General features: G+C 46.7%; 1 protein-coding gene across 1 annotated transcript in view; it reads right to left on the bottom strand.

Annotated features, from left to right (window-relative positions):
- The window catches only part of ANGPTL4 (angiopoietin like 4), a 208,101-nt gene that overhangs the window by 111,632 nt on the left and 79,795 nt on the right, over positions 1-16,674 (bottom strand). Inside the window, exons 2-3 of the mRNA XM_063914899.1 lie at positions 12,979-13,089; positions 11,843-11,948 (exon numbers count right to left, since the gene is read on the bottom strand). Coding sequence (XP_063770969.1) covers positions 11,843-11,948; positions 12,979-13,089 — 217 coding nt within the window. The remainder of the gene's footprint in view (positions 1-11,842; positions 11,949-12,978; positions 13,090-16,674) is intronic.

The following is a 16,674-nucleotide window of genomic DNA, read 5'->3' as shown; positions in this document are numbered from 1 at the left end:
ACCCTCCTCCAAGCCAGTTAGGTACTGTGCCCGGACGAGCGTACACAATAAGGGAGGAATTTTGAATCCCGGGTAAGACTCATACCAGCCACACCAATCACACCGTACAACTTGTGATCTAAACCCAGTTAACAGCATGATAACAGCGGAGCCTCTGAAAAGATGGCTCACAACAATAATAACCCGATTTTTGTAACTATGTACAAGTATTGCAGATAATCCGCACTTGGGATGGGCGCCCAGCATCCACTACGGACTCCGAGAAATAGAATTATCGGTAAGTAAATTCTTATTTTCTCTATCGTCCTAGTGGATGCTGGGGTTCCTGAAAGGACCATGGGGATTATACCAAAGCTCCCAAACGGGCGGGAGAGTGCGGATGACTCTGCAGCACCGAATGAGAGAACTCCAGGTCCTCTTTTGCCAGGATATCAAATTTGTAGAATTTTACAAACGTGTTCTCCCCTGACCACGTAGCTGCTCGGCAGAGTTGTAATGCCGAGACCTCTCGGGCAGCCGCCCAAGATGAGCCCACCTTCCTTGTGGAATGGGCCTTAACCGATTTAGACCAGGCCTGCCTCAGAATGTGCAAGTTGAATTGTGTTACAAATCCAACGAGCAATCGACTGCTTAGAAGCAGGCGCACCCAACTTGTTGGGTGCATACAGTATAAACAGCGAGTCAGATTTTCTGACTCCAGCTGTCCTGGAATATATTTTCAGGGCCCTGACAACCTCTAGCAACTTGGAGTCCTCCAAGTCCCTAGTAGGTGCAAGGCACCACAATAAGCTGGTTCAGGTGAAACACTGACACCACCTTAGGGAGAGAACTGGGGACGAGTCCGCAGCTCTGCCCTGTCCGAATGGACAAACAGATATGGGCTTTTTTGAGAAAAAACCACCAATTTGACACTCGCCTGGTCCAGGCCAGGGCCAAGAGCATGGTCACTTTTTATGTGAGATGCTGCAAATCCACATATTTGACTGGTTTTAAACCAATGTGATTTGAGAAATCCCAGAACTACGTTGAGATCCCACAGTGCCACTGGAGGCACAAAAAAGGGGTTTGTATATGCAATACTCCCTTGACAAACTTCTGGACTTCAGGAACTGAAGCCAATTCTTTCTGGAAGAAAATTTACAGGGCCGAATTTGAACCTTAATGGACCCCAATTTGAGGCCCATAGACACTCCTGTTTGCAGGAAATGCAGGAAACGACCGAGTTGAAATTTCTTCGTGGGGCCTTCCTGGCCTCACACCACGCAACAAATTTTCGCCACACGTGGTGATAATGTTGTGCGGTCACCTCCTTTCTGGCTTTGACCAGGGTAGGAATGACCTCTTCCGGAATGCCTTTTTTCCCTTAGGATCCGGCTTTCCATCGCCATGCCGACAAACGCAGCTGCGGTAAGTCTTGGAACAGACATGGTACTTGCTGAAGCAAGTCCCTTCTTAGCGGCAGAGGCCATAAGACCTCTGTAAGCATCTCTTGAAGTTCCGGGTACCAAGTCCTTCTTGGCCAATCCGGAGCCATGAGTATAGTTCTTACTCCTCTACGTCTTATAATTCTCAGCACCTTAGGTATGAGAAGCAGAGGAGGGAACACATACACCGACTGGTACACCCACGGTGTTACCAGAACGTCCACATCTATTGCCTGAGGGTCCCTTGACCTGGCGCAATACCTGTCCCGTTTTTTGTTCAGACGGGACGCCATCATGTCCACCTTTGGTATTTCCCAACGGTTTACAATCATGTGGAAAAAACTTCTCAATGAAGTTTCCACTCTCCCGGGTGGAGGTCGTGCTGAGGAAGTCTGCTTCCCAGTTTCCATTCCCGGGATGAAAAACTGCTGACAGTGTTATCACATGATTTTCCGCCCAGCGAAAAGTCCTTGCAGTTTCTGCCATTGCCCTCCTGCTTCTTGTGTCGCCCTGTCTGTTTACGTGGGCGACTGCCGTGATGTTTTTCCCACTGGATCAATACCGGCTGACCTTGAAGCAGAGGTCTTGCTAAGCTTAGAGCATTATAAATTTACCCTTAGCTCCAGTATATTTATGTGGAGAAAAGTCTCCATACTTGATCACACTCCCTGGAAATTTTTCCCTTGTGTGACTGCTCCCCAGCCTCTCAGGCTGGGCTCCGTGGTTACCAGCATCCAATCCTGAATGCCGAATCTGCGGCCCTCTAGAAGATGAGCACTCTATAACCACCACAGGAGAGACACCCTTGTCCTTGGATATTGGGTTATCCGCTGATGCATCTGAAGATGCGATCCGGACCATTTGTCCAGCAGATCCCACTGAAAAGTTCTTACGTGAAATCTGCCGAATGGAATTGCTTCGTAGGAAGCCACCATTTTTACCAGGACCCTTGTGCAATGATGCACTGTTTTTAGGAGGTTCCTGACTTGCTCGGATAACTCCCTGGCTTTCTCTTCCGGGAGAAACACCTTTTTCTGGACTGTGTCCAGAATCATCCCTAGGCACAGCAGACGTGTCGTCGGGATCAGCTGCGATTTTGGAATATTTAGAATCCACCCGTGCTGATTGTAGCAGTATCCGAGATAGTGCTACTCCGACCTCCAACTGTTCCCTGGACTATGCCCCTATCAGGAGATCGTCCAAGTAAGGGATAATTAAGACGCCTTTTCTTCGAAGAAGAATCATCAATTCGGCCATTACCTTGGTAACGACCCCGGGGTGCCGTGGACAATCCAAACGGCAGCGTCTGAAACTGATAGTGACAGTTCTGCACCACGAACCTGAGGTACCCTTAGTGAGAAGGGCAAATTTGGGACATAGAGGTAAGCATCCCTGATGTCCCGGGACACTATATAGTCCCCTTCTTCCTGGTTCGTTATCACTGCTCTGAGTGACTTCATCTTAATTTGAGCCTTTGTAAGTGTTCAAAAAAATTTTTTTAGAATAAGTCTCACCTAGCCTTCTGGCTTCAGTACCACAATATAGTGTGGAATAATACCCCTTTTCTGTAGTAGGAGGGGTAATTTAATTGTCACCTGCTGGGAACACAGCTTGTGAATTTTTTTCCCATACTACCTCCTTGTCGGAGGGAGACTTGGTAAAGCAGACTTCAGGAGCCTGCGAAGGGGAAACGTCTCGACATTCCCATCTGTACCCCCGGGATACTACTTGTAGGATCCAGGGGTCCTGTACGGTCTCAGCGCCATGCTGAGAACTTGTCAGACGCGGTGGAACGCTTCTGTTCCTGGGAATAGGCTGCCTGTTGCAGTCTTCTTCCCTTTCCTCTATCCCTGGGCAGATATGATCTTATAGGGACGAGAGGACTGAGGCTGAAAAGACGGTGTCTTTTTCTGCAGAGATGTGACTTAGGGTAAAAAACTGTGGATTTTCCAGCAGTTGCCGTGACCACCAGGTCCGATGGACCGACCCCAAACAAGTCCTCTTCCTTTATACGGCCATACTGTGCCGTTTGGAATCTGCATCACCTGACCACTGTCGTGTCCATAACATCTTCTGGCAGTTATGGACATCGCGTTTATTCATGATGCCAGAGTGCAAATATCCCTCTGTGCATCTCGCATATATAGAAATGCTCTATAGTCAATAAAATACTGTCCCTGTCAAGGGTATCAATATTTTTAGTCAGGGAATCCGACCAAGCCACCCTAGCTCTGCACATCCAGGCTGAGGCGATCGCTGGCCGCAGTATAACACCAGTATGTGTGTATATACTTTTTATTATATTTTTCAGCCTTGTCAGCTGGTCCTTGAGGACGGCCCTATCTATAGACGGTACCGCCACTTGTTTTGATAAGCGTGTGAGCGCCTTATCCACCTTAAGGGGTGTTTCCCAACGCGCCCTAACTTCTGGCGGGAAAGGGTATACCGCCCATAATTTTCTATCGGGGGGAACCCACGCATCATCACACACTTTATTTAATTTATCTGATTCAGGAAAAACTATGGTAGTTTTTTCACATCCCACATAATACCCTCTTTTGTGGTACTTGTAGTATCAGAAATACGTAACACCTCCTTCATTGCCTTTAACGTGTGGCCCTAATAAGGAATATGTTTGTTTATTCACCGTCGACACTGGATTCAGTGTCCCTGTCTGTGTCTGTGTCGACCGACTAAAGTAAACGGGCGTTTTAAAACCCTTGACGGTGTTTTTGAGACGTCTGGACCGTACTAATTGTTTGTCGGCCGTCTCATGTCGTCAACCGACCTTGCAGCGTGTTGACATTATCACGTAATTTCCTAAATAAGCCATCCATTCCGGTGTCGACTCCCTAGAGAGTGACATCACCATTACAGGCAATTGCTCCGCCTCCTCACCAACATCGTCCTCCTACCTGTCGACACACACGTACCGACAACACACAGCACACACACAGGGAATGCTCTGATAGAGGACAGGACCCACTAGCCCTTTGGAGAGACAGAGGGAGAGTTTGCCAGCACACACCAAAAACGCTATAATTATATAGGGACAACCTTATATAAGTGTTTTCCCTTATAGCATCTTAATATATATATAAGCATATCGCCAAATTAGTGCCCCCCCTCTCTGTTTTAACCCTGTTTCTGTAGTGCAGTGCAGGGGAGAGCCTGGGAGCCTTCCCTCCAGCCTTTCTGTGAGGGAAAATGGCGCTGTGTGCTGAGGAGATAGGCCCCGCCCCTTTTTCGGCGGCCTCGTCTCCCGCTCTTAACGGATTCTGGCAGGGGTTAAATATCTCCATATAGCCTCCGGAGGCTATATGTGAGGTATTTTTAGCCAAAATAGGTATTCATTTGCCTCCCAGGGCGCCCCCCTCCCAGCGCCCTGCACCCTCAGTGACTGCCGTGTGAAGTGTGCTGAGAGGAAAATGGCGCACAGCTGCAGTGCTGTGCGCTACCTTTAGAAGACTGAGGAGTCTTCTGCCGCCGATTCTGGACCTCTTCTTACTTCAGCATCTGCAAGGGGGCCGGCGGCAAGGCTCCGGTGACCATCCAGGCTGTACCTGTGATCGTCCCTCTGGAGCTGATGTCCAGTAGCCAAGAAGCCAATCCATCCTGCACGCAGGTGAGTTCACTTCTTCTCCCCTAAGTCCCTCGTTGCAGTGATCCTGTTGCCAGCAGGACTCACTGTAAAATAAAAAACCTAAGCTAAACTTTCCTAAGCAGCTCTTTAGGAGAGCCACCTAGATTGCACCCTTCTCGGCCGGGCACAAAATCTAACTGGCTTGGAGGAGGGTCATAGGGGGAGGAGCCAGTGCACACCACCTGATCCTAAAGCTTTACTTTTTGTGCCCTGTCTCCTGCGGAGCCGCTATCCCCCTGTGGTCCTTTCAGGAACCCCAGCATCCACTAGGACGATAGAGAAAAGGTGATATGCGAGGGGTCCATCTAAACGGGAAGGGTCCAGCCTAACCCAGTCTCGCCTGGCCAAATATGGCCAGGGCTTCAGACTTGGCAAAGTTAATAGAGAAGCCAGCAAAAGACGAAAATCTGTCAATTGCCTCTACCAATACAGGAAGGGAGCGTTTGGGGTCTGAGGTACATATAAGTAGGTCGTCTGCGAAGGCTATAACTTTGAGTTAGCGATCCCCAATAACAATACCCCTAAACCCAGGTAGCAGTTGGACATAACGAATAAAAGGTTCCAAGGCCATTGCTGATGGGAGAGCACTCTAAAAAGGTGTGGCCAAGCAATTTTATCGAAGGCCTTTTCGGCGTCTAGATTAATAAGAATATTGTCTTCCAGATTATGAAGGCGGGTATGGGAAATAGCAGCTATCGCCGATCTAATACCTTGTACAGATTGTCTGCCTTTAATAAAGCCTAACTGAGCCGGAGAAATGAGATGAGGCAGACAACACTGTAGACGGTTGGCCATTAGTTTGGTAAGCAATTTGAAGTCTTGGTTAAGAAGTCAGATAGGGCGATAGGAACCCACGAGGGAGGGATCTTTACCCGGCTTGGCTATTACGATTATCCGCACCTCATTGAAATATAAAGGTATGGTTCCGGAGGTAAAGATATGATTATATAGTTTGGCTAGAGTAGGTGTGAGCTCAACACTAAGTAATTTATAATATTCGGCCCCAAAGCCATCAGGGCCTGGGCTCTTGCCGTTTGGTAAAGATTTGATAGTTGTGAGTATCTCTTCCTCAGTTATAGACGTCTCGAGAAGGTCCCTGTCATCTCGAGAGAGGACAGGAAGCTGAGCGTCATGCAAAAAGGATTGACCTGTCTCCACGTTATCTGGCTCTGCTGTATATAGGGATTTGTAAAACTGCATAAATTCAGCACAAATGGCTGTCGGATCTGATATAATAGTGTCTGAAGATTTAACCGCCTCAACCCACGTACGCGTGCGGGGTCCCCGAGCGAGGTTTGCAAAAAAGTCTGCCCGATTTATTACCCCATCTAAAAAATTTGTTCCGCTGGTAATCATATCTTGTCTGGGCCTGCTCTGTTAGGAAGGTATCATATACTTGTTTAGCGGTCAGATACGCCTCTTTATGTGCAGGAGTGTCAGAACGCTTATATGTTCTATAAGTTGAGGTGAGAATGGAACTCAGTTCATGGAGGCGGGCGTTAAATGCTTTGCGCCTAGAATTTACGTATGAAATAATATGGCCCCGGATAACAGCTTTAGAGGCGCTCCAGAACAGTGAGACATCCTCCGCCTGGGCTAAATTATCAAAAACGTAGGTGTGCCAAGTGTGTCTAAGATGTAGGAGAAAATCCTCCGAGTGAATAAGATAAGCAGGGAATCGCCAGCATTTGGAAAAGCATTGAGGCAACGCAAGCTTAAGAGAAATCATAATAGGGGCATGGTCTGAGATAATAATATTTTTGATCGAGGTATGAGTGACTTTAGGAAAGAGGTGTCGGGATAGGAAAATATAATCAATACGGGAGTGTGTAGAGTGGGGGTGAGAGTAGAAAGAGTAATCACGAAGAAGAGGATGATGGATACGCCAAGGGTCGGAAAGAGCAAGTTGCGAACAGAGGGAAGAAAGAAGATCACAGCCGGATTTGGAGGATAAAGTACTCACCCCAGACCTGTCCATGGACGGATCGATGACCGTGTTGAAATCTCCTCCCAGGATTAGATTAGAGCTTCCCCAAGATAAAAGTTTCTGTAGGACAACTGCAAAAAAATCCTGTTGAGAGACATTCGGGGCATATAGATTAAAGAGAGTATACAAGACATTATCAATAATCACATCCAGCAAAATAAATCTCCCATTAGGATCAAGAAACTTTCTGCGTATCGAATATTGTAAGTGGCCGAGATACAATCCCCAATCCAGGGGGCACGTAAAGTGTTACGGGGATCATCCAGCCAATGTGTTTCCTGTAGGAAGGTGATGTGAGGGGTCAGACGGTGGAGGTGGGAGAGTACTTTCTTACGCTTCACTGGAGCGTTAAGGCCCTCCACATTCCATGACACTATATTAAAAGCAAGAAGTGGAGTATCTTCCGCGGCGGTGGGGGGAATAGGAACAGGGTCAGCTATATCAGCCTATGCCGATGGATGGGAATGCAAGCAAATATATACTAAAGGTAAAGTAGGGCCCCTGCCCGTCCCAGCAAGCGGGAAGGGGTTGACCCATGGAGGATTGGGGTCGAAGGTCCGGCAAGTGCAACCAACAATACTAAACAGTAACAAAGAAAACAAACAAGAAAAACAAGAAAAAGTACAGCTCATTGTATACACAGAGCTGTGCAATTATTCCTCTCCACGTGACCTACAGATCGAGGAAAAAAAAAAAAAGAGAGAAAACAGGCATGCAAGCAATAATAACAGTGCAACATTCAAGTGGGTAGACTCGAGAAGTGGGCCTTAGCGAGTGTTATGTCATCGAAGAACAACTGCTTGTCGTCCTCGAAGACCCGCAGACGAGCCGGATACAGGAGAGAGAATTTGATTTTGGCGTCAAACAGTTGCTTGCACAACGGGGCAAACTCCTTGCGCTTAGCAGCGACAATAGTGGAAAAATCTTGAAAGATCAAGAGCCGTTCTCCATTGTAGGTCAGGCTATCCGTTTTCCGGTAGTGGTCTAAGAGTCGAGCCTTGTCGGTATAATTAAGGATTTTCATGATCACAGGACGAGGGCGACCAGAGTTCGTTTTGCATTCAGGGCCGATTCTATGTGCCCGCTCAATAGCCAGAGGGGTACCTTTGAGATCCATGGCCAGTTGTTGCGGTATCCAGTTAGAGAGAAGATCAAGTAACTCATGGCCTTTGACCGATTCGGGTATTCCCACCACCCGGAGATTACTTCTGCGTCTGCGATTCTCCAAATCATCTAGCTTCTGGGTTAGATCCGAAATGTCTCTTTGCTGTGAATTAATGGTAAGTTGTGCTGTATGCAAATCATCCTCCAGGGTAGCCACCCTCTGTTCGACGTCATCTAAGCGGCCAGAATGTTGAGTTAATTTGGATAGAGTAGAGTCAATAGCTTCCCCAATGCCCGCCAGTTTTTCATCTAGCAGGGGGCCCAGCATCGCCGCAATATCCGCAGGTTTCATTTTGGGAGGCTTACTGGCCGGAGCAGACTTGCGTTTTTGTAAAGATCTGGAACGGGTGACAGAACAATCTGAATCAGAGGAGTGTCCCCACACAGTATCGCCTCGGGTTGTGGAAGCGGGGTCAGCAACTGACATTGGGGTGGGTATGAGAAATTTTTCCATAAAAATAAGCGGGCAACGGAGGGCCTAATTATACAGTAGGAGTCGCCTCACGCAAGGAGCAGGCTATAATGAGGTCACATGGAGAAGAAAAAAAGGGGAAGTATAACAGGCTACATCCCAACGAGTAACAGCTTAGGAGCCGTCGGCATCAGTCCGTAAACAGCGCACATGGGCGAGGAGAAATGTCACACAGTTACAGGAGCCGGCATGGATTTATGCGTGGAGCAGCTGGATCGAAGCTGTCAGCAGGAGAGCCAGATGAGCAAGAAGGCAGTAGGGGGAGATCTGGTTTTATAGCGACAGCAGCAGCAGCTGAAATGAATACTACAGTGGGTGGGCCAGGGGTAGAGGGCAAAGCAGCTCCCAAGTGTAGTAATCTGGCAGTAACTGATGGTGAGGCAGCAAACAAAGGAGAGAGGGTCTCTCAGCCGAGAGATTACCTGGGTGCCAAGCATGTATCACAGCTGCTGCAGCAGCAGTGAATGAGTTAACAGACGTCTTCAGCTGGGGCACAGGGGTCACATCAGTAGGTAGCAGGTCCAGAGACAGAGGTGACCGCAGCAGCACATATCCCAGCAGGGGTGCAAGGTCAGCCCTCTGCAGGATGAAGACTTCCGGATCTCCCTCCAGGCAGCCCTGATAATAGAAGTCCCGGCCGTGGAGTATAAGGGGGCCGCAGAGCAAATACCTCCTCTGGGTGTGCAGGGGCCCAGCGGTAGGCAGCGGGTCCGGCAGGTCAGGCGGCCGCGTCAGCGGGATCTCCGTCGGACGTGTCAGCGGGGCCTCCCGTGGACACGCCTCGGGCGGGCTCAGAAATCGAGGCCCCGGCGCCGGACCAGCGGTGTGCCGCAACCTGCGGGAGCGTTGTAAAACACTCCCCGGCTCTGCGGCGCTAACCGAGACCCAGTGGGGGACAAGTGAGGATGGAAGGGAGGTGGGTGTAGGGAAGGGGATGGCAGAAGAGGGCAGGGAGAGTGTGGTTAATGAAGTGGATGTGGGAGCCGAGGGATTTTGCTGCCACTCTCCTCCGCTGTCAGGCCACGCCCCCGCATGGCCGCATTCTATCCACTACACGCTGGAAGGTTGCTGGTGCCCCATGCAACCCAAAATGCAACATCCTGTACTGAAATAGCCCTTCCTGTCGGGTAATGGTATCTGCTAGTAATTTTTGTCAGGGCCAGTGTGGTGAGATATCTGGCTGTTCCTAGCCTTTCTATCAACTCAACAATCCGGAGCACTGGGTACGTATCAAAATTGGACACTGCATTTAACGTCTAAAAATCATTGCAGAAGTGTAGGCTGCCATCTGGTTTCGGAATTACAACTATGGGGCTGGACTGTTCACTGTTAGACTCTTTAATGACACCAAGTTCTAGCATATTCTTAATCTCTTTAGAGTCAGCCTCTCACTGTGCTTCAGGAATTCAATATGACTTTAGGTTGACCTTGACCTCTGGGGCTCTGTGACTATGTCATGCTTTACTATGACCGGTCGGCCAGGCAGAGCCGACTGGTCATAACACATTCCTGTTCCTAATGAGGAAGTTTTTAGGTTCTTGAGTAGTTGACAGTGTCTCTGACACCTTTACTTCAGGAACAGTGAGGATTGGCAAAGTTCAGCTGACAGGGCTACCCTATCTTTAAAAGGTTACATTAGGTTAACATGGTAAATGTGTTCAGGCTTTCACTTGCCTAGTTGGTATGCTTTATAGTTAACCTCATTCACTTTCTCCCTGATCTCAAACGAACCTTGCCATTTGTTTTCCACTTTGGGTATCAAAACAAGAAGTTTATCCCCAGGGGCAAATGTACATAAATGGGCATTCCAATTATATATGCTCTGTTCATCTTGTTGGGCCTGCTCCATATGTTCCTTGACAATGGGCACCACGGGCACAATTCTATCCTGAATCTGTGATACATGATCAATTACACAATTATAGTGTGTGGGATTAGAGAATATATGAAGTTTGAGCTCCAGGAGCGATGCTAAAACGCGGCCATGCTTAATGCATCGCCCAATGGAAGTCTCATTAGAGATATTTACTAACTTATACGTCCATAGCATTGTCCTAATACTATGTTATCTTAACTAAAACAAACAAAGTGTATAGACAGCCATTATACTATACAGTGAACTTGCTTTCCAATTCAGGTACGCAGAGATTCATTATTTTTCTTTAAAATTAAGGCAATGCGTATCTAGCATTTATTTAACAGTGTACAATTAGATTTAGGGCTTAATTCATATCTGATCGCAGCAGCAAATTTGATAGCTAATGGGCAAAACCATGTGCACTGCAGGGTGGGGGTGGGGCAAATGTAACATTTGCAGAGAGAGTTAGATTTGGGTGGGGTGTGTTCAAACTGAAATCTAAATTGCAGTGTAAAAATAAAGCACCCAGTATTTATTCCGCACAGAAAAAATATAACCCACCCAAATCTAACTCTCTACAATTTTGCTGCTGCGATCAGATCTGAATTAGGCCCCTAATTATTTTTTGTACAATGCTATGTGTACACTCCGAAGGGGATGGGCAGCACGGACGGTGTAATGGTTAGCATTACTGCCTCACAGCACTGAGGTCATGGGTTCGATTCCCACCATGGCCCTAACTGTGTGGAGTTTGTAAATTCTCCCCGTGCTTGCGTGGGTTTTCTCCGGGTACTCCGGTTTCCTCCCACAATCCAAAAATATACTGGTAGGTTAATTGGCTCCCAACAAAATTAACCCTAGTGTGAATGTGTGTACATGTGGTAGGGAATATAGATTGTAAGCTCCACTGGGGCAGGGACTGAGGTGAATGGCCAAATATTCTCTGTAAAGCGCTGCGGAATATGTGTGCGCTATATAAATAACTGGTAATAAATAAATAAATAAATAAATAGTCAGGATCCCGGCTGTCTTGATCCAGATAGTCACAGTGGAGTGGATTAGGCTTAGGCACTAGGGGGAGGGTTAAGGTAAGGCTGCGGGAGACGAGGGTTAGGGCTATGAGCAGGGTTAGAGGTAAAATACATACCGGTCTCCATTGGCATTCTGCTGTCAGGATTCTGACCATCGGGATCCCAACAGCCTATATTTTGATTCCAACCAATGCCAAGAACTAGGTGTAGTAACCTAGTATATATGACATTGTACACGACTATAGTCAAGTTAGTTTACTTACCTTTCTTTTCAACGTTATTGTTGCTGCTGTTTTTCTTGAGCTCTGTAAAAACATTTTTATGTAGATTGAGCCTGGTCTTCTGACTATCGATTCTGCTGATCGGAATCTAACAAATAAGCAATGTATTAAATTAAATTACCATTGACCACATAAATAAATATATTTATGAAACAAAAATCACAAAAACATTTTACATTTTGCAGGTTGAATTTGTGTTGCTGTCAAGGCGAGGGGGCTTATTGGCTGTCTCTTAGAAAATGTGAGTTATGGTTATGTTATAGTGGTACTCTGGGAAGTAGTTGGAAGGCAGTCCTAAGGGATTAATGTCCCATGGAACATATTATTGCACATAACCTTACTGATGACACAGGGAAAGAAAAGGGGTCTGGGACTCAGGATCGACAGCAAAAAGGTCGACAAACATTAGGTCGACGCCAATTGGTCGACACACCTTAGGTCGACATGGACAAAAGGTCGACAGGAACAAGGTCAACATGGAAAAAGGTCAACATGAGGTGTGTTTTTTTTGGTGTCGTTTTCTTCGTAGAGTGACCAGGAACCCCAATTAGTGCACCGCGTCCCTTCGCATGGCTCGCTTCGCTCGCCATGCTTCGGGCATGGTGCCTTCGCTCTGCTACCGCTTCGCTCGGCACAGATTACCGTTCCAATCGTAGTCCACTTGGATTGTTAAGTATGAAAAGGTTCCAAAAAAGAAAAAAAATCGTGAAAAACTCATGTCGACCTTTTTCCATGTCGACCTTTTGTCCATGTCGACCTAAGGTTTGTCGACCAATTGGCGTCGACCTAAGGTTTGTCGACCTTTTTCCTGTCGATCTGGAGTCCGGATACCAAGAAAAGGACAAGTAAGTTTGCCAGTTGGATGGGCACGACAATTGGTTTGGTTAGAGGCCATGGTTTAGTGGTCCTTGTGGGCAGTTTGTTGCCCAGTACACTTAAGGATATAATTAAATTAATTAAATAAAAAGCTGTGATCAGATTCCCCACCTTGCTTAGTGTTGTATCATTATTATATGTTGTCATGGGACTGATAGACAGATAGCTTCTTCGTCTAAGTTCATACAAGATAGTAGTTGTGGTTCTGCAGCTATGGCTTATAAATAAACGTACGGACTCACTTTGCTTTGTATGTTTTTAATCTGCAAATTCTGTTTGTCCAATTTGTATTGCTGTAACTGTATCTTTTCCAAGAGTTCATTGATCCTTTTGTTCTGTATCTCCATTTGTGACTGAAATAAAGCAGAGATATAAAACTGTAAAAACTAAAATCCAAGCAGCAAAATGTATTAGACAGAGTTATGGAAAACGCAGGAGCCATCAAGCCTTGGAGTATAAATTTGTGAGCTACGCATAAATTATTAGGTGGTGTTATGCACATTTGCAGGTAACTGCATTACACCTTACAGTGATTAGCAAACACCTGTTTGAAAAAATATATATCTATACACCTATATCATTCCGCTCAGCTTAGCGGAAAGGCAAATTGTGGCTTTATTTACAGTATTCTTTTAGCCAAAGAGCAAAAAAAAAAAAAAGTGTAAAATGACTCAGTGTGAATTCTTTTACAGTTGCATAACCAGTGAGGATTCTCAGCCAATCATATTTAGGATACACATTCTTAGGTATTATATATAAATCCAATGTGTGTAAGAGGACATTAGAATTAAAGAGTGTGTTTGTATAAGAATTTGTATATGAATTGTATATGAATATGTATATGAATCCATAGTTAATTTAGCTTGGAAGATGAAGATTTATTTGTATTTTTTTGTGTGCCAGCAATGTGAGCTGAGTGTTCTCAATGTGTTTTCTGAGTGTTCAATGTTCACTGTTCTCCTTACAGGTTTAATGATGCATGCCCAACCAGGAAACTAAGTAATAACACAGAAATGCAGAAGTCATATAAGACCAAAGCAATCTGGATGTAAATCACCCCAAATAGTTTTTGCCAGTTCTGACCTACAGTATATGGGGTATATGCAATTGCGGTCGAATTCGCGGCAATTTTCGCCGTTTTTTAATTCGACTCAATTCGACAGGTGAATCCCGGAAGGTGGCTTCCGGAATTCACCATATTCAATGAAAAACGGATTCGCCAGAGTCGCGGGCGAAAATCGGCCGATTTGGCGGATTTTGCCGCGATTTTAAAAAACGTGAAAAACCCGAAAAAAAAATGGCGTGGGGTCCCCCCTCCAAAGCATAACCAGCCTCGGGCTCATCGAGCTGGTCCTGGTTCTAAAAATGCAGGGGAAAAATTGGCCAGGGATCCCCCGTATTTTTAAAACCAGCACCGGGCTCTGCGCCTGGTGCTGGTGCCAAAAATACGGGGGACAAAAAGAGTAGGGGTCCCCCGTATTTTTAACACCAGCATATGGCTCCACTAGCTGGACAGATAATGCCACAGCCGGGGGTCACTTTTATGCCGTGCCCTGCGGCCGTGGCATTAAATATCCAACTAGTCACCCCTGGCCGGGGTACCCTGGGGGAGTGGGGACCCCTTCAATCAAGGGGTCCCCCCCCCAGCCACCCAAGGGCCAGGGGTGAAGCCCGAGGCTGTCCCCCCCCATCCAATGGGCTGCGGATGGGGGGGCTGATAGCCTTTTGTGATAATAAAAAGATATTGTTTTTTCCAGTAGTACTACAAGTCCCAGCAAGCCTCCCCCGCAAGCTGGTACTTGGAGAACCACAAGTACCAGCATGCGGGAGAAAAACGGGTCCGCTGGTACCTGTAGTACTACTGGGAAAAAAATACCCAAATAAAAACAGGACACACACACCTTGATAGTAAAACTTTATTACACACTACCGACACACACATACTTACCTATGTTGACACGCCGACTGCCACGGTCTCCGACGATCCGAGGGTACCTGTGAAAAAATTATACTCACCTTCCAGCGTCCAGAGATAAATCCACGTCCAGAGAGTAAAATCCACGTACTTGTTTAAAAAAAAAAAACACGCAAAAACCCGCTCCATACCGGACTAGAAAGGGGTCCAATGTTTTCACATCAGACCCCTTTCTCCCGAATGCCGGGACATCACGTGACTCCTGTCACTGACGTCCCTTCAGCCAATCAGGAAGCGCTACTTCCGTGGCGTTCACCTGATTGGCTGTGCGCTGTCTGTACTGTGACAGCACATCGCAAAGCCGCTCCATTACTTTCAATGGTGGGAACTTTGCGGGTAGCGGTGGGGTCACCCGCCGGTCAGCCGCTGACCGGCGGGTGACCTTACCGCTAGCCGCCAAGTTCCCACCATTGAAAGTAATGGAGCGGCTTTGCGATGTGCTGTCACAGTACAGACAGCGCACAGCCAATCAGGTGAGCGCAACGAAGTTGCGCTTCCTGATTGGCTTAGAGACCTTTCTGTGACAGCTGTCACTGACAGGTCTCATTCGTGGAAAGGTGTCCCATGTGTCAGCATGGGACCCCTTTCAGTCCGGCATGGAGCGGGTGTTCGGTTTGTTTTTTTGCCAAGTACGTGGATTTATCTCTGGACCATGGCTGAGGTGAGTATATTGATCTTTTCTTTTCAGGTATCCGTGGATTCTACATGGAGAAGAGGACCGATGTCGGCTTGTGAACATAGGTAAGTATGTGTGTGTCGACGTATGAAATAAAGTTTTACTGTCGACGGTGTGTGTGTCCTGTTTTTATTTGGGTATTTTTTTCCCAGTAGTACTACAGGTACCAGCGGGCCCGTTTTTCTCCCGCATGCTGGTACTTGTGGTTCTCCAAGTACCAGCTTGCGGGGAGGCTTGCTGGGACTTGTAGTACTACTGGAAAAAACAATATCTTTTTATTATCACAAAAGGCTATCAGCCCCCCCATCCGCAGCCCATTGGATGGGGGGGACAGCCTCGGGCTTCACCCCTGGCCCTTGGGTGGCTGGGGGGGGGGGACCCCTTGATTGAAGGGGTCCCCACTCCCCCAGGGTACCCCGGCCAGGGGTGACTAGTTGGATATTTAATGCCACGGCCGCAGGGCACGGCATAAAAGTGACCCCCGGCTGTGGCATTATCTGTCCAGCTAGTGGAGCCCGATGCTGGTGTTAAAAATACGGGGGACCCCTACTCTTTTTGTCCCCCGTATTTTTGGCACCAGCACCAGGCGCAGAGCCCGGTGCTGGTTTTAAAAATACGGGGGATCCCCTGTCAATTTTTTCCCCGCATTTTTAGAACCAGGACCAGCTCGAAGAGCCCGAGGCTGGTTATGCTTTGGAGGGGGGACCCCACGCCATTTTTTTTTATGATTTCACCGTTCCAGCATAAAAAAAAAATAAAAAAAAAATAATATTTTAAAAAAAGATATAAATAATATTTGTGCCTCCAAAAAAAAAAAAAAAAAAAAAGTACCTAATCCCTTCTAATATAAATAGATCTGCTATTCCCCCCCAAAAAAACAAAAAAAAAAACATGTTTAAAATTTTTTTATTTGTTTTCACCCTCCAAAGTGTGGCGGATTGAAAATGACGAATTTGCTGTCTAAAAGCACTGCTGTCGAATTTCCAAACTTGAATTGAATATGCTTTGGTCGAATTGCAGCACTTGTATCATTGCAGAAAAGTCGAATTTGTAAAAAGTCGAATTTCAAAAAGTCGAATTTTGAAAGTCCGTTTTTTGGTCGGAAAGCACTGAATTGCATAGGCGATTTTTTTTTTTGGTCGAAAATGACCCGAAATTCGACAATTTCGGGAATTCGACCGCAATTGCATATACCCCTATGTCTTTAAACAGTAGATGATTTCTGTGGACCAAGGAAATGGCATGATTGTTATGGAAATGTAATTTTCACTAAAGATCATATTTTAA

The sequence above is a fragment of the Pseudophryne corroboree genome, chromosome 1, assembly GCF_028390025.1.
Source record: "Pseudophryne corroboree isolate aPseCor3 chromosome 1, aPseCor3.hap2, whole genome shotgun sequence".
In the NCBI taxonomy this organism is placed as follows: Eukaryota; Metazoa; Chordata; class Amphibia; order Anura; family Myobatrachidae; genus Pseudophryne; species Pseudophryne corroboree.
This window is presented reverse-complemented; position numbering and strand designations above follow the sequence as displayed.